This window comes from Pipistrellus hanaki (assembly GCF_964339955.1).
Source record: "Pipistrellus hanaki genome assembly, chromosome: 1".
Taxonomy (NCBI): Eukaryota; Metazoa; Chordata; class Mammalia; order Chiroptera; family Vespertilionidae; genus Pipistrellus; species Pipistrellus hanaki.
The window spans coordinates 72111697-72135790 of record NC_140503.1 but is presented as its reverse complement, the minus strand read 5'-3'; the positions used below and the strand labels follow the sequence as shown (position 1 = coordinate 72135790).

The following is a 24094-nucleotide window of genomic DNA, read 5'->3' as shown; positions in this document are numbered from 1 at the left end:
AGTCAGCCAATCTCTCAAATCAATAAAGCGTATTTAAAAAACCCCAGAAATTTATTTATCATAGTTGTGGAGACTGTAAGTGTGAGATCATGGTTCCAGTATGGTCGAGAGAAGGCCCTCTACTGTGTCACAGGATTTTATCTTCATTTGCTGGATGGGGATAGAAAGTTCTGTGGGATCTCTTTCATAAAAGCACTAATCCCATTCACCCTAATGACCTAATGAGCACCCAAGGCCCCACCTCCTATTAATCACCTATGGGGGTTTGGATGTTAACACATGATTGGGGGGCATAAACATTTAGATCATAGCAGACCATCTTTTTCTCTTGGTTAGAAATTTATTTTAGCACTTTTAAGTAATTGTGACCTCATTCTAGTGAGGAATGGGTCTGGAATTGGAAGCTTTGCCCTCATAAGGACCCCAATGAAGAAGAGACTAAAACGAAAACCATGAGAGAAGAATTAGATTTCATATTAAGACATATTATAGATATAGTAAAATACAGTCATTTAAAACATATAGTTGAGCCGAAACCGGTTTAGCTCAGTGGTAGAGCGTCGGTCTGCGGACTGAAAGGTCCCAGGTTCGATTCCGGTCAAGGGCATGTACATTGGTTGCGGGCACATCCCCGGTAGGGGATGTTTCTCTCTCATCGACGTTTCTAGCTCTCTATCCCTCTCTCCTCCTCTCTGTAAAAAATCAATAAAATATATATTTAAAAATAAAAAAATAAAACATATAGTTGAATACGTTTTGACAAATGTCATAACTGTGCTGTGATAATAACAATTAAGATACACAAGCACCCTCCTACCCCCCTTAATTTTTTTTCCCTTAATTGGTTTCCTTCTCCTGTCCCCAGCCACTGGTAACTGATTTCTGTGCCTTTTGCCTTTTCCAGACTTACATCAGCGGGATCATGCAGTATATATCCTTTAGTATCTGACTTATTTCACATAGAACATACTTTTGAGATTTATCCACATTGTTACATGTATCATTAGTTTGTTCCTGTTTATTGCTGAGTAGCATTCATGGTATGAATATTTCATAATTTGCTTATCTATTCACCAGTTGATGGACATTTAGGTTGTTTCTAATTTGGGGCTACCCTATCTAATAAAAGATCAATATGCAAATTGACCATCACTCCAAGATACAAGATGGCTACCCTCATGTGGACACAAGATGGCTGGCAGGGGATGGCAGTGATGGACAGTTGGGGGTGACTAGGTTGGCAGAGGAGGGCAATTGGGGGAGACCAGGCCAGCAAGGGAGAGATCAGGCCTGCAGGGGGAGAGCAATTGGGTGGGGACCAGGCCTGCAGGGAGAGCAATTGGTGGGAGGCAGGCTTGCACGGGAGGGCAGTTGGGGGGGGAGGGCAGGCCTGCAGGGGAGAGCAGCTGTGGGCGATAAGGCCAGCAGGGAGGGCAGTTGGGGGAGGGGGAGACTAAGTCTGCAGGGGAATGCAGTTGTGGGGGGGAACCAGGCCTGCAGAGGAGGGCAGTTAGGGGTGACTGAGCCAGTAGGGGAGGGCAGTTGGGGGTGACCAGGACTTCAAGGGAGGGCAGTTGGGTGGGACCCATGCCTGCAGGGGAACAAGTTGTGGGGGTACCAGGCCTGCAGAGGAGGGCAGTTGTGGGCAATTAGGACAGCAGGGAGGGCAGTTAGGGGTGACTGGGTCAGCAGAGGAGGGCAGTTGGGGGGACCAGCCTGCAGAAGAGGGCAGTTGTGGGCAATCAAGCCAGCAGAGAGGGCAGTTAGGGTTGACTGGGCCAGTAGAGGAGGGCAGTTGGGGGAGACCAGGCCAGCAGGGAAGGGCAGTTGTGGGGGGACCAGGCCTGCAGGGGAGGGCAGTTAGGGGTGAACAGACTGGCAGGGAACAGTTAGGTATCAACCAGGCTGGTAGGGGAGTGGTTAGGTGGTGATCAGGCTGGCAGGCAGAAGCGTTTAAGGATAATCAGGCAGAGGCAGGGGAGTAGTTTGGAGCCAGCAATCCTGGATTGTGAGAGGGATGTCCAACTGCCTGGTGGGATTGGGCCTAAACAGGCAGTTGGACATTTCTTATGGGGCCCCAGATTGGAGAGGGTGCAGGCTGGGCTGAGGGACATTTCCCTCCCTCCCCCCATGCACAAATTTCATGCATCGGGCCTCTAGTATTGAATAAAGTTGCTATGAGCATTTGCATATAAATCTTTGACTAGCTATATATTTTCATTTCATTAGGGTAAATATCTGAAAGTAAGATTGCTGAGTTGTATGGGAAATTTATCTTCACTTCATAGGGGACTGTCAATCTGTTTTCAAAAGTGGTTGTATCATTTGCCATTCCTAGTTAGTAATATATGAATACCAGTTGTCTACAGAGTCTTCACGAGGTCTTTTGCATATACACACTCTACCTTCCCCATGACAATGGTAATTTTGGGAGGATCATTTTTATTGTGAAAGCTTCAGAAATGGTTTCATAATCTATTTCAGTAACTCATTCTAATGGTTAGCATAACCATTAGGCTTCACTGTTAGGGAACTCTCTTGTTCAGAAATAGAGAATATCAAATCCCAATCCTCTATGCTTCTGACTGTTCTTCATCACTCTCTGATTTCTCTTCATCCTTTTTATTAGGATGACCGAAATTGACAACTTTGACCAATTAACCAATTTTATCTAATTTATTTTTTAAAAAAAGAGTAAAACACACTTTTGGGCTTTTCCTACTCACTTGTAAGTTTTTCTTATCCGTCCTCTCTGATTTTAGTTTGTAGACAGAAGCATTTTCTGCTGATTCATCTTTCCCTTCAGTCTGACTCTTGTTGGAAGTCCTTCCTCTTCTTCCCTTCTCAGCAGTATGTCTCTCAGGCATCTCCTATGTTCTCTGCTTTTGGGATTGGTGGTGGCATCCACCTGCATGGGTTCCAGCAAGGTCTTGGCTTATTCTTAGGAACCCCTGTGTGTAGAGATCTTGCTTCCCTTTTCCACACTGTAGAAGGCAAAGAGAGAGAGAGTTATGTGATGCTGTGTGTCTAGGAAAGGCCCTGTGATTATGAGAGTCCTGGGTTTTTGTTATCCAACCAGAGGGAGGTATTCATTTCCACTTGAATAGAGCCACAAGCTCTTTTTCAGTCTGGAGCTGGCTATTTTGCATAAAACAAAGAAGTTATACATTAGCATGGGATAACTGGCTCTTCTCAGTAGTTATCTAACAATGACTAGAGACAATGGCTTAATTATAAGCCACACAGTTAAAAGGCTCATAACCCACATACAACATCTTATCAAAATTTCCATGTTCCTTTTGTAAGAGATTTAAATTGGTTTGTGGAGCTAATGAAGAGCCTACTTTGTCTTTTCCATTTCCTCACTGCTTCCAAATAAGCCCTTCAAGCTTATTTCAGCCTCTGGCCTTTGACAAAGCAGTTCCCACAGCCTGGGTGCCTTCCCTCCTTTCTTTTGCATTTCTATTATCTACTTCTTTTTCAAAGCTCATTTCAGGCATGTCATCCTTTAAGTAGTTTTTTATTTTTTTTTTTTTTACAACTTCAGTTCAGTCTGAGCTCTACTGTCTGTGAACATTCATTACTAGTACACATAATTTAACTCATAATTCTTCAGTTGTATGCATCGGCTATATTTCTTCATGAGCTCTTTGAGAATAGAGACCACATCTTGCTCATTTTTGGATTCTAGCATAGATCTTGGAAACATAAATTTTTATTGAACTGTAACTGGACAACTAAGGAGCCGGGTTGCCTGTCACTACTTCAGCAAATTAAGCAGAGACAGGGTTGAATCATATGTGAGCGTTTATTCCAATACTGCCAGGAGTATGGGAGAACAGTAGGTCATCCACAAAAATCTTCTCTGCGTCTATTAGAAATAAGGCGAGCCCCCAAATCAGGGGTCCTGGTAGAACACAAAGGATCCTCAGGAGCCAGACAGCAAGGCAGATGTCTTTACTCCTGCAGGAGGGTGAAAACGCACAGGGTCTGGCAGCGCTTGCATACTGAGTGGGCGGTCCACTCAGGCTTTTATGTATGACACACGTCATCTGTCCCTCACTCTAGATTAATCAAAGCTTGGGCTCACACTCTTGTGTGATTGGATAATTTAAAGGAAAAAGGGAGTGGTTGACCTTTGCTTTGTTTTATGCAAAGGGGTTGACCTTTGTTTCAAAATGGTGGCCTCCAGGGGAGCTGCAAGTCACGTGAACCAAATGGTGGCTGCCAGGTCACATGAGCCCAAATGTGAAAGATGAAACAGAGGGGCTGGAGAACCAGGATGGCAGGACACAGGCTTTATTGGTGGAGAAGACCCCTGCCCGGCTACCTTCCAAGGAGAAAAAGCACACATGTCATGGTGAACACGCCTTTTGAGGGGAGGGAAAGTAAGGGATGGGGCTTAGGGCACTCAGCACACGCTGATTGGTGGTTTCATGTAAGGCGCATGATTAAGGACCTAGGGACTTAGGAATCCGGGGCTTAGGGAATTTGGCAGGTGCTAATTGGTGGTTCAATGTACAGTCCATATAAGGTGCCTTGTTAGGTGCTCAGGAAAGACTGGGCTGCAGGTGGGTAGAAGACATGAGAAAGCTGGGAATACAGGCCCAGGAAAGTAGACATGGGATAATCATTACAGGTTACAAGTCATGCAGGTTGGGGGGTAGGTGTGGAGGGGTGGAAGAGGGTCAGCACCTCTGGGCCTTCCCAACCAGGTTACAGGGAACAGGGACTGGAGGTTGTAAAGAGCAGATGCTTCCTGGACTAGATTGTTTCAGCCACGAGGTTGTAAATGTTTCCATGATGACAGGCAGTTCTCTGAAGGAGGACAGACTGAATTCCACTGTTAGCTCCCGTGTCCCAGGTAAAATGTGCTTTCTCTAATCAGAAGAGAACACCATGGTTAACAGAGCATGATTAATATTCATTTTAATTATAATTAGTTTCCAATATTCTATTTCTGCCCCTAACAGCACCAATGAGTGAATGAATATTAGGCATATGGCAGTTATTCAGTAAATTACTTGATGGTTGATTGCTCATGGGACCATTGTAAGAGATGCTGTGTAACTTTGTTTACTGATCAGTACTGTTTGCAGAGATTCAGTTAGAAACGATGTCTTTCTCCAGCATTGATTCCTTGTTTCTCCCTCTGTTCCCTCCAGTGATTTGGACAGCAAATGGGTAAAATGATCTAAAAGAGGAGAGAATAGAGAGGATTAGGAGGGGCAAACAATCAGAACATATTATTAAATATTTTATAACCTTAGTTATGAATTGCATTCAGTTCCATGGGTTGGGAATTATATTACATATTGGTTACATAAAAATATGGAGCAGCCCTTGTCAGTTTGGCTCAGTGGCTAGAGTATAGGCCTGTGGACCAAAGGGTCCCAGGTTTTATTCTGGTCAAGGGCACATACCTTGGTTGCAGGCTCCTCTTCAGCCTGGGCCCTGGTCAGGGCTTGTGCAGGAGACAACCAGTCATTGTGTTTCTCTTACATCAATGTTGCTCTCTGTCTTTCCCTCTTTCTTCCACTCTCTCTAAATATCAATGAAAATAAAGACCCCGGTCCTTGTACATACAAAAAAAATAAAATAAAATAAAAAATCATATCCTTGGGTGAGGATTAAACAACAACAACAAACAAACTAAGGGGTGAATGCTGACTCAGCAAGGAAGGTTTTGTTCAAATGTAGTTGGTAGAAACCACTGAATACAAGTCTGTGTCTCTTTCTCAGGGTGGTAGGGCATTTAGAAGTGAAGTTCCCACATGGCCCTCTGGAGGCAGGGACACTTCACCCAAAGGGCAGTTCCCACATTCATGGCATCCACAGAGTCCAGAGTCAGGAATGTATTCAGGGAGAGAACCTGGGTTAGCATCTTTCCCCTCAGTGACAGCCGAGGAAGGAAACAGCTACTTTGCACATCTCGGGCTCCTCCCTGCAGGGGAAGAGCCTACCAGACCGAGGAACTAGCAGTCCACTTAGATTTCCTCTTCAAGTTGTTCAGGTGATTAAGGCAGAAGTACAATTGTAAGTCAACCTTGTTCTTTGGTAAGTAAGTGAAGAACGATTCTACTCAGTTAAAACTTTGTAATGTGATCCAACAGAGGAGAATCCTATGGGGTGAAGTAGGGAGTGGCAGGTAAATACAGAGGATGGGGAGCTTGTCTTGTCTGTAGGCAGCAAGAGGATGGTGAAATAATAATAAATGACTGAATGAATATCTGTGCAGCATGTTGCTCCACCATTTATTAAACATCACTGAGCACCAGATGCTATATGCTAGACCCAGAACAAGTTCTTGTCCTCAGGAAGCTGGCGGAGAAGTGGGAGAGAAAACTTGTTTTAAGTTTGAAGTGCTGTTAGTTAAACAAATAGGTGTTGAGGTAGAGAATTATGGAGTGAGAGGAACTATATAAACAGGGAAGACTTTCCTGGGGAGTGACAGTTAAACTGACACAAAATATAATACTCATTTTCTATGGTCATTAAATGTCTGAAAGCATAAGGAGAGTCAATATAATGTTAACGACTTTTTTAAAAGCTTCTTGGGTATTTATGCTTTAAAAAAAAAGGGAATTATGGCCCTGGCCATGTGGCTCGTTGGTTGAGTGTTGTCCCATGCACAAAAGGTCACCAGTTTGAATCCCCATTAGGGGACACACTCAGGTGCGGGTTTGTTCCCCAGTTGGGGTGCATATGAGAGGTAACCGATTGATGTTTCTCTCTCCCTCCCTAAAATTAAGAAAAACATATTAAAAAAAATAATTGTATTATAGTCATATTTGTGGAGAATTGACACCTGGGTATATATCTCCTTCTACATTAATAAAAGAGAAAGATGCAAATTGACCATACATCTGTGACACCAATCAGGAGTGGGTATGCAAATTAACCCAACAAAGATGGTGCATTGATTTACATATATAAGCACAGAGCGAAGACTGAATCTTTGTGCAACAGGCCACTAGTTTATTTAGAATTTCATTGTTTTCTTCCATGGATGTTTTATTATTTTCAGCATATAAATCTGGCTCATATTTTGTTAGATTTACATTAAATATTTAAATTTTTAAAAATTGATTTTAGAGAGGGAAGACAGGAAAGAGAGAGAGAGAAACATTGATATGAAAGAGACACATAGGAAGAAGAGCCTGATGATGATCTGAGTACATAAAATATTGTATTTGAAAGATGGAAATCAGCCCTCTGTGTAATATGTTATGTGTATTATATTTAAGGGAGTACTTGTTCACAAATATGCAAAAGATTTTGCTCGGGCAAGTTGAGTAAACTGAAAAAGATAATATCACATTAAACACTTTGCACATTTATCATAAAGTTACACCTTAGGAAATTGCAAGAAAGCCTGGCGTAAACTTTCGAAGTCATATATCTTCCACCTCTAGTTCTCTTTTAAATTTAAAAATTTTATGTTTAAATTACAGTTGACATTCAATATTATTAATTTCAGGTATACAGTATACCAGTTAGACAATTATGTAATTTATAAAGTGTTCCCCTTGAAAATTCTAGTACCCACCTGGTACAATACAAAGAAAGTTATTACAATATTTTTGGCTATGTTCCTCATGGTGTACTTTACACCCCTGTGACTATTTTTGTGACTACCAATTTGTACTTCTTAATCCTGTCACCTTTTTTTATCCAGCACCCTCTACTTCCTCCCATTTGTCAACCCTCAGTTCTCTGTATCTGTGAGTCTGTTTCTGTTTTTGTTTTTTTCTCTTGTTGTTCATTTACTTTGTTCTTTAGATTCCAAATATAAGTAAAATCATATGGTATTTGTCTTTCTCTGGCCGACTTACTTTACATAGCATAATACCCTCTAGGTCCATCCATGTTGTTACAAATGGTAAGTTTCATTTTTTATGATTGAGTAATATTCCATTGTATATAGGTACCACATCTTTTTTTTTGTAATTTTAAATTTATTTTAGAGAAAGAGAGAAAAAAGGAGAGGGGGAGAGAGAGAGAGAGTAAGAGATAGATAGAAAGAGAGAAACAATGATATGAGAGAGAAACATCAATTGGTTGTCTCCTGTGTGTGTTCCAACCAGGGATCAACCTGAGTATGTGCCCTAACTGGGAATCAAACCTGTGACCTTTTGGTGTATGGATGATGCTCCAACTATTTGAGCCACACCAGCCAGGGCAGTACCACATCTTTATCTACTTGTTTATTTTAAAATATATTTTTATTGATTTCAGAGAGGAAGGGAGAGAGAGAAAAAGATAGAAACAGCAACGATGAGAGGAAATAATTGATTGGCTGCCTCCTGCATGCCCCCTACTGGGGATTGAGCCCACAACCTGGGTATGTGCCCTTGACCAGAATTGAATCTGAGACCCTTTAGTTCACAGGCCAGCACTCTATCTACTGAGCCAAACTGGCTAGGGCTCCATTTGTTTATTGATGGACACTTGGGTTGCTTCCATAGCTTGACTATTGTAAATAGTGCTGCAACATAGGGCAGCATATATATGCATATGTGTTTTTGAATTAGTGTTTTGAATTTCTTTGAATATTACCCAGAAGTGGGTTTTTTTTTTTTTTTTATAATATATATTTATGTGCTCCTATATTGGGTGCATATATGTTTGCCAGGGTTATATCCTTTTGTTGGATCTATACCTATTAGTATTACCTATGTAGTGATTTTTGTTGTGTCTTATGATGGCCTTCATTTTGAAGTCAATTTTGTCAGATATGAACATTGCTATTTCAGCTTTTTTTTTCCTTTTCCATTTGCATGGAAATTTCCCCCCCATCTCTTCACTCTCATCTTGTGTAAATCTTTTGTCCTGTGATGGGACTTTTGTAGATAGCATATAATGGGATCATGTTTTTGTATCCATTCAGCTACTCTGTGTCTTTTGATTGGAGCATTTAATCCACTTACATTTAAGGTTATTATTGACTAGTAGCCCATTGCAGGAAGATTTCTGAAATAGGGCTTCCTGCTGCACTCTCCCCCGCCTCCCCCTGCTACCCTTCCTTCTCCTGCCCTGCCTGCTTCCCTTCCTTCTCCACCGCCCTACTTGCTTGTTTCTCCACAGCTTTGCTCCCTTCTGCAGCGCTTGGCTTCTATCTACACTGTCTAGATATGCAAAATTAACCCATCTTGGTGGGTTAATTTGTATACTCACCCTGATTGGCTGGTGGGCGTGTCTTGGGCGTAGTGAAGGTGCGGTCAATTTGTATATTACCCTTTTATTAGGTGGAACAGGTACTTATTTATTGACATTTGAATTCTGTATGCCTATATTTCTCTATTTCTTCTCATTGGAGCAGTCCCTTTAGCATTCTTGTAATGTTGGCTTGGTGGTGATGTACTCTTTTAGCCATTTTTTTTTTTGGTATGGGAAGCTCTTTATTTACCATCTATTTTGAATGATAGCCTTGCTGGACATAGTAATCTTGGTTTCAGATCTTGTGTTCTTTATTTGTTGTTTTTGGTTAATCTGCACCCAAGGATATTTTCTTATTTATTTATTTATTTACTTATTTATTTATTTACTTATTTATTTATTTATTTATTTACTAGAGGCCTGGTGCACAAAATTTGTGCACTGGGGTATGTGTCTCTCAGCCCAGCCTGCACCCTCTCCAATCTGGGACGCTTTGAGGGATGTCTGACTGCCCAGTAGGATCAGGACTAAATGGGCAGTTGGACATCCCTCTCACAATCCAGGACTGCTGGCTCAAACTGCTTGCCTGCCTGTCTTCCTGATTGCCCCTAACCGCTTCTGCCTGCCAGTCTGATCACCCCCTAACCACTCCCCTGACAGCCTAATTGGTACCTAACTGCTCACTTGCAGGCCTGGTCACCCCTAATTGCCCTCTCTTACAGGCCTGTTTCCTCCCAACTGCTCTCCTCTGCAGGCCTGGGTCCCTCCCAACTACCCTTCCCTGCATGCCTGATCACCCCCAACTTCCCTCCTCTGCCTGCCTGGTCACCCTTAACTGCCCTTCCCTGCAGGCTTGATGGCCCCCAACTGCCCTTCTTTTCAGGTCTGGTTCCTCCCAACTGCCCTCCCCTGTTGGCTATCTTGTGGAGGCCATCTTGTGTCCACATGGGGCAGGATCTTTGACCATATGGGGGCAGCCATCTTGTGTGTTGGAATGATGGTCAATATGCATATTACTCTTTTATTAGATGGGATTACTGACAATCTATAAGCATCTTTTCTTTTGTTTTTTGTTCTTAGGTTATTTATTTTTTATTTTTTATTTATTTTTATTGATTATGGTCTCACATAATTGTCCTTATTCCCCCATTCCCATCCAAAACCCCTCCCTAGATATGCCCCCCCCCCCCAACCCCCGTTGTCCATGGCCACTGGCTAGGCCCTTATGTCCTTTGGTTGATTTCTTCCCCTTACCCCCATCCTCCCTTATTTTCCCTCTGAGGTTTGAGAGTCTGATCGCTGGTTCTCTTTCTCTGGGTCTGTTTATGTTGTTCATTATTTCCTCTAGATGTGTGAGATCATGTGATCGAAGAAATACCCTTGTAAGAACCTAAACTGCAACAAGCCATAATGGCTGTGCTGAGAGGCAAATGAATCAGTCTGTAGTGAGTTCCTTTCTGGGCCAACAGTTTTTTTTGTTTTGTTTTTTTTTGTTTTGTTTTGTTTGGTCAACAGTTCTTTTGAGTCCCAATTTCAATGCCAAATAGTTCCTTATGTATACATACCAGCCATGATATTTCAGATCTGGTTGGTGGACAAATGGTGGAAATTCAGGTTTTCCACACTTTTGCTTAAATCTTCTGGTCTACAGAGCTCATTCTTCAGCTTTGCAAGACATGACTTGACTATATTGTCTATCCACTTCATTAATTTCTCCATACATATATAATACTAGTAATATTTCTGAAGTGCATTATAAATATATTCTTGTTGAGAATATTTTTACCAATTTTGAAAGGCTTTCTGCCTCGGCTTGGCTGAAGAAATGTGTAGGATGGTGTAGAGAATATGGAATGCTAAGCTTATAATTACAACTTAAAGATTAAGAAGCTCAGATAAAGGCTAGGGTCAGAAACATTAAGACATAGCAGACATGTTAGTGGTATACTGAGTTTTTGTACTCTGACAACATTTCGTAAGTCACTCATGATATATGTAAGAAAGCCCTATAGATTTGAGAACAAGGTAAAAAACTGTCTGGGAGGGGGTAGTTCATGGAGATCAAGACAGGAGCTGCATTTACAGAGAAAAAGAGGCAATTTTCCCCTTTCCTCAGGTCCAACTCATCATTCATATATATATATATATATATATATATATATATATATATATATATATATATATATATATAATTTCAGAGAGGAAGGGAGAGGAAGAGAGAGATAGAAACATCAATGATGAGAGAGAAACATTGATCGGCTGCCTCCAGGATGGAGCCCCCAACCCAAGCATGTGTCCTGAGTAGGAATTGAACCATGACTTCCTGGTTCATAGGTCAACATTCAACCACTGAGTCATGCGGGTTAGTCCAGCTCATCTTTTTAAGAGGAGCTTGTTCATTTTCTCATTAAATACTTGTTTCACTTGTTTGTTCCTCAGGGTATAGATGAAGGGGTTAAACATAGGGGTCACCACTGTGTTGAGCAAGGCCACAGCCTTGTTCCTGTCCTTCCCCTGGTCACCCTTGCCCATCCGGATATACATGAAGATGCAGCTGCCATAGAACAGAGACACAACCATGATGTGGGAGGAACAGGTTGAGAAGGCTTTCTGCCTCTCCTTGGCTGAGGGGATGCGTAGGAGAGTGCAGAGGATGTGGCCATAGCAGGTGGCCGTCACAGACAAAGTGCCTAGTAAGCTGAAGTTGGCCACAATAAAACCCAGAAGCTCTATCAGACTTGTATCTGCACATATGAGTTCTAGGAGTGGAAAGTTGTCACAGAAGAAATGGTTAATGATATTGGGGCCACAAAATGGCTGCTGAAATACGATGAAAGTTGGAATGATGATGAGGATAAATCCTGTCATCCATGAACAAAGAACTAGATGGACACAGACCCTTTTGCTCATGATGGTGGCATAACGCAAGGGATTACATATGGCCACATACCTGTCAAAGGACATCACTGCCAGTAGGAAGAACTCTGTTGTGCCCAGGAAGAAATACAGGAAGCTCTGTATGAAACAGCCTATTAGGGAGATGGTCTTATATCCAGTCAGGATGTTGGTCAGCATTTTGGGGAAGATGACTGAGGTGAAACAGATCTCCAGGATAGCGAAGTTGCGGAGGAAATAGTACATGGGAGTGTGGAGGCGCTTGTCCATGAGGGTGATGACCACGATGAGGAGATTCCCCAGTAGAGTGAGGAGGTAGGTTAGGAGGAGGCCCAGGAAGATGAGCATCTGCAGCTCACAGGTATCTGAGAGCCCCAGGAGGACAAACTCGGTGACAGTGGTGTGGTTTCCCATGGCTCTTCTGACCTCTGCTGGGATGGCCAATCAGAGGTGTGCAGCATTAGGAGCTGTGATGATCTGGGGAATCTAAGGCCACCTGAAACTGAAAGGAAAGAGGAATGAGTGTCATACTTTGAATGGAAGGAATCCTTTATCTATTTGAAGGACATATCTTTCCACCACTGGCCACCAGGCTTGTTTGTAGAGCCCCTGTCTTATGTTTGGTTCCTGGTGTGTCTGCGAGTTAGAAGAGAAAGTGGTTACCTGCAGGATGACCTAAGTAACACCTCAAACCAAAAATTATCCTTGCTTACTTTTCTTAACCAAATTTCTATCACTGATTCTTCAATGAATTCCTTTGTGTTAACATTATAACCTATTTTCAACATTAAAAATTTTTATTTTATTTTTTATTCAATATTACTTTTATCTTTATTCCAATACTGGATTTTCATTCATGAGTAGTTCATATTTGAGGTGGTAACTTTTCTGCTTTACTTAGTCATTCATGGTACAAATCCATATCCATGGATAAACTGATTTAGAATGTGTAGACATTCTATTGCTGTTTCAAGATTACCTGAATCTCTGATGCTCTTCATTAGTATTTGGATTAATACAAAGGAAAGAGAAAATCTGTGAAAGAAAAACTCAACTCTCACAAACAAAAATATTCAAGTAATATATTATAAATAAAAGTTCTTTAGTGGGAGCTTATATTTAAGGTTCTTAATGATGTTCCAAAAGATATATCCAGATTCTCCTCTCATTACATCTTCTAATGGGCTCTAGATAAAATAGACTCTGTGATTTTTTTATTATTTATGCATTTCATGCATTTGTACTTTTGCATGTGGCATTCATTCCATGTTTGGAATCATCAGCCATTCAAATCTTATTTATCCGTTAAGTCCCTCCCCCATACATGGTGTGGTTTTTTTTTCCCCTGATGGAGACTTTTCTTTTGAATGAATGATTCTTTCCTCTGTATCCCTCACAATGTTATTATATCTCATTAATTTTCATTGTGTTTTGTTTTTCATTTCTTAATGGGTCAAAAACTTATTTATTAATCTTTGCATTTTATATAGCTCTTAGAACAAGTTACTTGAAACAATCAGATTTAATAAACACTTACAAATGAGTGAATAATACTTCAAATGTATAAGAGACAAAAAACACCAAGTGGTGTTTGACATACAAGAGGTGGAGACATACCACTTATGTAATATTTCCTAGGGGACAGCAACTTTGCAGAATCATACATCTTACATTGACTTATCTGAAGAGAGTTTGCTTTTCTTTATAAAGAGGTGGAGATGTCTCCCCACAAACATTCTTAAGGGATACTCTCTATTTTTGAGATGGCCTAGAGTTTGAGTCATTAAGTAGACAGTAGTCTGATTGGGTCTGCTAGACTGCTCCTAGCAGCAAAAACTCTGAAAACCATTTAAAAGATCTCTCTTCTAAAGTCAGCATCTTTGGTGCTCACTTTGGCACCATATTTACTAAAATTGGAATGATGCAGAGATTAGCAAGTCCCAGATTGTGAGAGGGATGTCCGACTCCTGGTTTAGGACCAATCCCACAGGGACAGTCAGACATCCCCCGAGAGGTCCCAGATTGGAGAGGGTGCAGGTTGGGCTGAGAGACATCCCCCCTCCAGTGCACAAATTTCATGCACTGGGCCTCTAGTTATTAATAAGTCAACAAACATGTGAAGGCGAGGGCATGGAGAAAAGAGAATCCTGTGCCCTGTTGGTGGGAGTGCAGGTTGGTGCAACCACTGTGGAAAGCAATATGGGGTTACCTCAGAAATTAGAGATGGAAATTGCCTTTTGACCCAGAGATTCCACTTCTGGGAATATATCTGAAAAAACCCCAAAAACTAATTGGAAAGAATATATGTACCCCTATGTTCATTGCAGCATTATTTATAATAGCTAAGATTTAAAAGTAGCCCAAGTGCCCACAAGTAGAGAAATTGACAATAAAACTGTGGTACATTTATGCAATGAAAAACTACTAGGCTATAACTATAAAAAAGAAGGAAATTTTACTTTTTGCGATAGATTGATGGACCTGGAGAGTGTTATGTTAACTGAAATAAGCCAATCAGAGAAAGATAAATACTATGTGATTTCACTTTTAGGTGAAAGTTAATGAACAAAATAAACTAACAAACAAAATAGAAATAGACTCATGGATACTGACAGCTGTCAGAGGGGAGGGTGTTGGGGGCTGAATGATCAAGGTGAAGGGATTAAGAAAAAAACAACTCAGACAGACAACGGTATGGTGATTACTAGAGAGAAAGGGTGGAGGAGGGAGGTAGAAGAAGGTAGAGGGGGAATAAATGGGGATTAGAAGGAGACTTGACTTGTGGTGGTGGTCACACAATACAATATATAGATGATGTGTTATAGAATTGTACACCTGTAATCTATATAATTTTATTAACCCATGTTGCTCCAATAAATTCAATAAGAAAGTTAGCATCCTTGGAAGTTCCTGTCCTTAAGTAATATCAACTACTACTGTAATTACCAGCAAGAATTATTTTCCAGCCTCTAGAAAATAAGATTGGGACCCAGTTTAGGTACTTGAGATGAAGAAAATATTAGGGAATATGGATAGGGAGGAAAAAATTCTAAACTGTATATCCCTTGGTTTGCCTTTTTTTTTTTTTGCACTATTCAAAGTGATTTTATAAACTACCATTATACCTAATATTTGTTGATAGTTATTAAAGAACATAAAATAGTCAATCAGCTTCTGAGGATATAACTATTTGCCACTGGTTAATTCTAGGCTCAATGTTGTCTAGATTTATCAGCGATTTGAAAAGGAAGTCTCTGCAGCTTACTAGTGATCATTTGATTCAAAGGTGAGCCCAGGTAGCCAAGAGATGTATCCAGCTCTTTTCAGAACAGAAGCAGGATCCACCAAGAAGATCACACTCAGAAACATCATCAGGAGCTAGTAGGATGAGTATTATTTAAGTAAAGTTCTGGGTAGAACACAGTGAGAGGAAGATGGAAATAGAGACTAAGATGATGAAGAGTTGGATATGAGTGGGAGGAGAGGAAAAATGCTCTGGGTCATGTTGAATCATGAGCTAGGCACAGATAAATTGTGAAAATACATTGTGATCACCCTGGCTGGTGAGACTCAGTTGGTTAGATCATCATCTGTGCATTGAAGAGTCTCGGGTCTGATACCAGTCAGGGCACATACCCGGATTGCAGGTTCAACCCCAGAGTGCGGTGTGTACAGGAGGCAGCTGATGGATGTTTCTCTATCACATCAATGTTTCTCTCCCTTTCCCTTCCCCTCTCTCTAGAAGTGATGAAAATAATGTCCTTGGGTGCAGATTAAAAAAAAAAAAAAAAGATATTGTGACCAGCCCAAGTATATAGCACACAGGGCTGCTAATAAACGTTATTTATTTATTTATTTATTTATGTATTTATTTATTTATGTATTTATTTAAAACCAGAGAGCAACAGCTCAGGGCCTTTCAGACACAAAAGGAAGAAAGCCATTTCATGAATCTCAGGCATTTTCTCTTCATCCTACATGCTTGATGAATGAAAGGAGAGACTTGCTTGACAACCTGACAGCCTGGACATGGATGCACCATCCACAGACCATTCCTTGTTTTAAGGGTCTGTCATGTAGTGCCCAGTGGGAAAGTGGGAGGTTTGTTCTACCATGGCTGGAACTTTATGGTCTTCTGGATTGTTGTAGTACACTTAGAAGGAGGGTGAGATCTTCTCCTTTTAAGGAGGAGCAAACATAACAAAACAAAACTCAAAGTTTTTGAGTTTTGGGTTTCCTAAGGTGACAGTTACACAGAGAACAAGGTAGAACAGGCATTAACTTAATGGTTCTGACCAGATAAACTTTGACTTGCCTAGCATTGACCTGGATGGTGGGGCTAAAGTTGACAAATGAGACTAGTGTGTGCGCTCAGTGTGCCACATTTTATAAAGGAATATAAAAAATGAGTGCCAGCATGACCTCACTCATTTATGGATAATAAAGAACATTATAAACTGATGAACCAAGAGATAAATATAGAGACAGTAAAGCAACAAGCAGACTGTCAAATTATATCAGGGAGGGTAGGGAGATCTGGGGGAGATAATAGATCAACCGAAGGATTTGTATACATGCATATAAGTACAACCAATGGACACAAAACTCTGGGGAGGGAGGGTATGTATGGGGGGGGGCAATGTTAAAATATGTACACAGATAATAATTTAATTAAAAAAAAAGTAAAAAAAAAAATAAGTGCCAGGAAGAGGAGGGGTTGAGAAAGCCAGTATTGCTCTGCCATCCCCAGCAGTGCCAAGGTGGAGATTACCCCACAGATTCATAGTCTGGTGCCTAGCAGCCCTCTGGGGAAGTCCCAGTAAGCCATCCCAAACACACTACTCACAGGATTGAAGATGATACCTGGTCCTCAGGGGTATTTCTTGAGGTTGTATGTTGTCTTTGGGCTCTAAAAGCAGATCTTATGCTGTTGGTTTGAGGGCTCCATTTCTCATGAATTTATGGCATTCTCCAAGGACACCTTTTCTTTTCCAAAGTGTCCTGAATGGCCAGCTGTCTTCCTTGGTTAGGAGAATGGTTTCATTGGACTTTGTCATCATTCAGTTCACAGGATAAGATGAATCCAAAAATGTTTCAAAATCTTCCATTTTCAGCAAGCTCATCTTGGGAGCCACCTTGGAAAAGTACAGTTATTTGGTGAAATCCTTTCCTTAGGTCATGCTGGCACTCATTTTTTGTATTCCTTTATAAAATGTGGTGATTTTAATAATTTAAAGACGTTCATTACACCCTCACATTGGCCCAGTCTCAGTGAGATGGTATTTCTTCTGTGGGCAACGGGACTCTAGGAGACAGTGGGTGAACTACTTCTGAAATAAACACATCCCTTTGTGGAGGTGACATCAGGGCTGAAAGATTTTGGTTGCAGCTTTGTTTTCTTAAGGGATCTACTCTTCTCTCAAGTTTGATGGGGTTTTCAATCCCCAGAGCATTAGTATAATGAGCCTCAGTCAGCCTCTTCCCAAATCTCTTGGCTGTTACTTACTATAACTTTGCAATCAAAAGTTTTTGTTGTTTGTTCAGATCAAGAATAACAGTTACTGTTAGTTAGAGTAATAAATCTAATTATGTCTCTGAAATAGGGGACTCTGTCTAATATTAGGCAGTCCTATTGTTATAAGAATGTAAGGGACCATCAACAAGTAGTATAGAACCTTGGCTAATATTATGCTGCTCCTCTTCACTGGAGCTTGGAGATGGTAAAATACAGGGTCCTGGGGGAAGGGACAAAAGGAAAGATAATGGAAAAGTGAGGATTTAATTTCCCCCCAGCTTTATTGAGGTATAATTGACAAATAAAATGGTATATATTTAAAGTGTACAATGTGATGTGATATATGCGCTCGCGCGCGCGCACACACACACACACACACACACACACACACACACACACAGAGTAAAATGATTACTACAATGAAGTTAATTTAATACATCCATCACCTCACACAGTTACCATTCATGTATGTGTGCATGTGTGTTAAAGTGTCTTTTTGTCACTTTAAAAATTCTAAAGTACAGGGAAGCCTTCATTTGGAAGTAATATCTTTTAAATTGGGCAAAATGCTTTGTGAACCACTTGCTTGCTTTAAGATTACGCAAATGCTTTAGCACTCTGGCAATTCCTCAAAAAATTAAGAGTAGTGCTACCATATGACATAGCAATTCCTCTCCTGGGTGTATACACGAAAAAATTGAAATCGTGTATTCGCAAAAATATATGCACCCCTATGTTCATTGCAGTATTATTCATAATGGCCAAGACATGGAAACAACCAAAGTGTCCTGCGATAGAGGACTGGATAAAGAAGATGTGGTACATTGCCAGGGTTCTTGTCCCAGCCTTATAAAGGGTTCAGTATTCTGGAGAAAGGGGCTGCACATAGATGATTAAAGAGTCCGGAGATGAAAGATAATTTTGAAAGGCATTGAGGGTCAGAGGATCTTCACCTGAAGGAGCTAAAGACTCCTACCTTGACCAAGGACCCGTGCTTTTATTCAACACAATCTGTCCTAAGGCAAGGTGGAAATATACACTTTAAAGGGAAGGTATGAAAGGGTACAGAAGCATTGTCAATTTGGGGAATAGCCTACAGCTGTTCAGGTGTTTGGCCAACAGTAGGCAATAAAATGCTCTGAGTTGTCCGGCAGCAGATAATCCTATTCAGGTTTGGGGGAAGTGCTGTTTAGCCTTTTCCAACTGGTAAACTACATATGTGGCTTATCCTTGTTGAGCCGCCCAAGCTTCACCAACCTTTTGGTAAAACTCTTGTAATTATTACATGCTGGAATTGGTTCCTGGCAGTACATATACACAATGGATGTGTATATACACATATACACAATTGGTTCCCGGCAGTACATATACACTACTCAGACATAAGAAAGGATGAAATAGGCCATTTGCAGCAATGTGGATGGACCTTGAGAACATTATGCTAAATGAAATAAGTCAGTCAGAAAAAGCTAAGAACTATATAATTTCACTCATATGTAGGATTTAAAACTGAAACTCATGAAGACAAACAGCAGTATGGTGGTTGCCAGAGGGAAGGGGGTGGGAGGATAAGGAAGTCCTAATATATGGTGAAGGAGAAGATTTGACTTTGGATGGTGGGCACATGGTACAATATACAGATCTTATAACGTAGAAACCCACACCTGAACCTTTGTGTTTATGTTGACCAATGTTACCCCAATCAATTTAATAAATAAAAATATTAAAAACAACAACAAAAAAAATGGATTGGAACTTACACTGAAGTGTTAGCACCTATTGTATTTGCTTTTGTTTTATCACCATTTATCATCTGTTGTGATGAAATCAATGTAAGCTTCCTTATCAAGGTTTGCAAGGTCTATCCTTTGCAATTGGAAAAGTTACTGATTTTTATTTTATTTATTTTTAAATTTAAATTCTTTATTGTTTAAAGTATTACATATTTCTCCTCCCTGTCCCCTCCCCCCCCCCCCCCATTGACCTCTCCTGGCTGCTCCCACCCCCCAGCATATGTCCTCATCCCCCTACTGTCCTTGTCCATTGATTATGCTCATATGCATGCATACAAGTCCTTTGGTTGATCTCTTCCCTGCCCCTCCTCACCCTCCCATGCCTTCCCTCTGAGGTTTTATGGTCTGTTCAATACTTCTATGTTTCTGGATCTATTTTTGTTCATCAGTTTATGTTGTTCATTATATTTCACAAATGAATGAGATCATGTGATATTTATATTTATCTGACTGGCTTATTTTGATTAGCATAATGCTCTCCAGGTCTATCCATGAGGTTGAGAATGGTAAGAGTTCTTCCTTTTTCACAGCAGCGTAGTATTCCATTGTGTAGATGTACCACAGCTTTCTAATCCACTCATCTGCTGATGGGCACTTAGGCTGAGCCAAAATCTTAACTATTGTAAATTGTGCTGCTATGAACATAGGGATGCATATATCCTTTCTGACTGGCATTTCTGATTTCTTGGAATATATTCCTAGAATTGGAATCACTGGGTCAAATGGGAGTTCCATTTTTAATTTTTTTGAGGAAACTCCATACTGTTTTCCACAGTGGCTGCATCAGTTTGCATTCCTACCAGCAGTGCACGAGGGCTCCTTTTTCTCCACATCCTCACCAGCACTTTTGTTTGTTGATGATAGTCATTTAGAGAGGTGTGTGATGGTACCTTATTGTCATTTTGATTTTCATATTTTGGATGATTAGTTACTTTGAGCATGTTTTCATATGTCTCTTGGTCTTCTATATGTCCACTTTTTTAAAAAAAAATATATTTTATTGATTTTATACAGTGAGGAAGGGAGAGAGAGAGAGAGAGTTAGAAACATCGATGAGAGAGAGTCATCGATCAGCTGCCTCTTGCACACCCCCTACTGGGGATATGCCCGCAACCAAGGTACATGCCCTTGACCGGAATCGAACCCGGGACCATTCAGTCCCCAAGCCGACGCTCTATCCATTGAGCCAAACCGGTCCTGGCTATATGTCCACTTTCTAAAAGTGTCTATTTAGGTCCTTTGCCCATTTTTTGATTAGTTTATCTTCCTTTTGTTAAGTTGTATGAGTTCCCTATAAATTTTAGAGATTAAATCCTTACCAGATATAACATTGGCAAATATGTTCTCCCATGCAGTGATTTTTAGACATTATGAAATTTAGCAGCAGTTAACTTTGCCTTCCCAAAGTGATTTGAAATGAGCATCCCAGACGTTGAACCTCCCTCTGACCAACTCAGCTTGTGCTTTGTTGTCAGCTGTGATGATTTAGATCCTCCTTTTCCTTGACTCAGAAATCGATGTCTCAGCTGTACTATTTCCTGGGCAAATGATGTTCTTTTTATTTGCCTTTAGCTATGAAACTGTGTTCTTGTCACTGGATTGAAGGACATCTTTGTATCTGAACACTGTGATTTGAGGGTGATGTCAAACACATTTTGACTCACATAAATATTCAGTTATGCCAAGAATAACAAATAGAATATTGTGACTTGTTTCAATTAGGAGAAACCTGGAATAAAAATTTTAAAAATGTATTAAAATAACATTTTTGTTTCCTATTTGCTGCAAAATAACTTATGTTCCTCATAGGACATTTTAGAAAATTCAAGCAAAATGAGAAAAATAAAAAATCACCTGGATGCAATAATTATTCACATTTTGGAATAAGATTTTATGCATACAAATAATTGTATACACTACATTTTTTTTTTTAAAAAGATCATGGTGTAAATGTTATTTATCATATGGATTTTTTTAAATTAAAAAAATTAACATAGTTTGGAGACCTTTTCATGTCTGTAATATGTAAAATCAATTTAAATTATTTAATCAGTCTGCTATCTGTCTAGGTATTTTTTAAGGATATGTTTATTAATTTTTTTAAATATGCTTTTATTGATTTCAGATAGAAAGAGAGAGGGAAAGAGAGATAGAAACATCAATGATAAGAGAGAATCATTGATCAGCTGTCTCCTACATACGCTCTACTGGGGATCAAGCTTACAACCTGGCATGTGCCCTGACCAGGAATTAAACTGTTACCTCCTGGTTCATAGGGCAATGCTCAACCACTGAGATACACCTGCCTGGACTGCCTGGCTGTTTATTGATTTTCTTTTTTAGAGAGAGGAAGGAAGAGAGAAACATTGATCAGTTGCCTCCCATACACACTGTGACTGGGGTGCCCTGAGCAGGAATCAAACCTACAACCTTTTGGTGTGTACTGGACGATGCTCCAACCAACTGAGCTCCTGCAGAGTGGCCCCAGGCAGTGGCTGACTTGGTACCTGCTGGAGGCCCTAGAGCCAGTGTGCCCGGTGGCCAGCTTCAGACCTCGGCCCCTGCCACCACTGCTTCATCCAGAATGACATCTGGAAGGTCGTTTGGCTGTCCAGTCTAATTAGTATATTACACTTTTATTATATATATACACCATATATATATATTATCTATGGACACAGACAATAAGGTGGTGAAGGCCTGGGGTGGGGTGGGAACTGAGTGGAGGGGGACAATGGGAGAAAAAAAAAAGGACATCTGTAATACTCTCAATAAAAATTAAAAAAACACACATAAGTTTTAATCTCTTTATTGCTATTTTCTTTCTAATTTCTTCCCAATATTTGCACCTCACAGTGCACATGACATGAACATTTTTTGTAGCTAGAAATAGCAAATACTTTAATTGTTTAAAGAACTTTAATTCTTGTTTTAAAAAATATTTTTATTGATTTCAGAGAAGGAAGAGGTAGTGAGAGATAGAAATATCAATGATGAGAGAGAATTATCAATTGGTTGCCTCCTGCATGCCCTCCACTGGGGATCAAGCCCATCACCCCATCACCTGGGCATGCACCCTGACTGGGGACCAAACCATGACCTCTTGGTTCATAGAATGATGCTCAACCATTGAGCCACACCTGCCAGGCAGGAACTTTAATTTTTAAATTTTATATTTAACGAGGAAGCTTCTAGTCTTTCCCCACTAAGAATAATTTTAGCTTTGGAGATCATTGATATGTATTGTTAAGACGGTATTGATCTTTCGCCATATTTATCAGACCACTTTTTTCAAAAATTAAGTATGAAAGTTGTTTTTTGTTAAAAAAATTTTCAACATCCATGGAAATGATTATGTTTCTCTCTGTATATTCATATGATAAATTATGTTACCAGACTTCCTAATATTGAGTAATCTTTCTATCCCTTAGAAAAACCCCACTTAGTTATGACATATATATATATTTTATGTTTTACTGGATTCTCATGGCTATTATGTTGTGATTTTTGCATTGATATTCATAAATGTGTAGTTTCCCTTTTTAGCACTAGTTTTGCTGTGTTCCTATTGATAAAACACTTGCTTTATGAAAAGAATTAAAAACTTTTCCCTATTTATTTATTCACTTATTTCATGTGTGCTTGTGCTTAGTTCTGTGAAATTATCTGGATGTGGTGACTTTGCCAGGGTGTCAGGTCGGGAAGGGGAATGTAGAGGATAACTTTTTGGCAGTGTCCGGGCTAGTGCTGTGCTACTTGGTATATTTGTTTTTCATCTTTTCTGGGGTTAGTTTTCAAATGTATTTGGATATATGTGAGCAAAAGAGAAATACATAAATATAGAAATATTTTCTGCTGTATCTAGTCTCTTCTCTCCTGTCCCCATCCCCCGCCCATTTGGTATACTTGTCCTTTTTCCTTTTAAAATGAAGAACTACAGGCTTGCTAATAGTTAATATATTTAGTTGATTTTCAAAAATCAGTTCTTGTATTTATTTGTTGTTTCATTACTTTCTTAATTTCTTCCTCCTATTTTCCTTAGGTTTACTTTTCTTTCTTTCTTTCTTTCTTTCTTTCTTTCTTTCTTTCTTTCTTTCTTTCTTTCTAATTAATTGTTTTATATCCTCAATTCATTTACTTTTTAAAAAAAATATATTTTATTGATTTTTTACAGAGAGGAAGGGAGAGAGATAGAGAGCTAGAAACATCAATGAGAGAGAAACATCGATCAGCTGCCTCTTGCACACTCCCTACCAGGGATGTGCAGGCAATCAACGTACATGCCCCTGACTGGAATCGAACCTGGGACCTTTCAGTCCGCAGACCAACGCTCTACCACTGAGCCAAACCGGTTTCGGCTCATTTACTTTTTAAAATTCTTTCTTCTTTATTGACATAAGCAAGTTAGGCTGTGAATTGCCACCCCCCCCCCCCCAACTACTTATTTAGCTATATATTACATATGTGAGGTAATGAAAATAACAATGGTGAATGAATCAGTCTCTCATGAAAATAAGGCTACAACTTTAAATGAAAACACAGTTCTGAAAACAAACATTTTAGACACATGTGGTTTCTTATAACAAATATTTTTAGTTTTAAGTTACAAGACAACTATCCTTGGAACTATTTTAAAAAATCTTTCAATAATGTAAGAAAGTTCTTTTAGTTGATGTTTAGAAAAATGCTCAATTATACAAGCATAAGATACAGAAAAAATATTAATTCATTT

The 24094-nt window shown here is 39.9% G+C and overlaps 1 protein-coding gene and 1 long non-coding RNA gene across 2 annotated transcripts in view; both read right to left on the bottom strand.

Moving 5' to 3' along the window:
* The window catches only part of LOC311611566, a 193022-nt gene extending 169474 nt beyond the window's left edge, over nt 1–23548 (bottom strand). Inside the window, exon 1 of the long non-coding RNA XR_014793123.1 lies at nt 23501–23548. This is a non-coding gene — a long non-coding RNA (uncharacterized lncRNA). The remainder of the gene's footprint in view (nt 1–23500) is intronic.
* On the bottom strand, nt 11533–12515 carry OR6J1 (olfactory receptor family 6 subfamily J member 1; the record flags this gene model as incomplete). The annotated part of the gene is made up of 1 exon (XM_084877129.1): nt 11533–12515. Exon 1 carries the CDS (start codon nt 12466–12468, stop codon nt 11533–11535), a length of 936 nt encoding a protein of 311 aa, XP_084733255.1. The 5' UTR covers nt 12469–12515.
* Nucleotides 23549–24094: the final 546 nt, after the last annotated feature.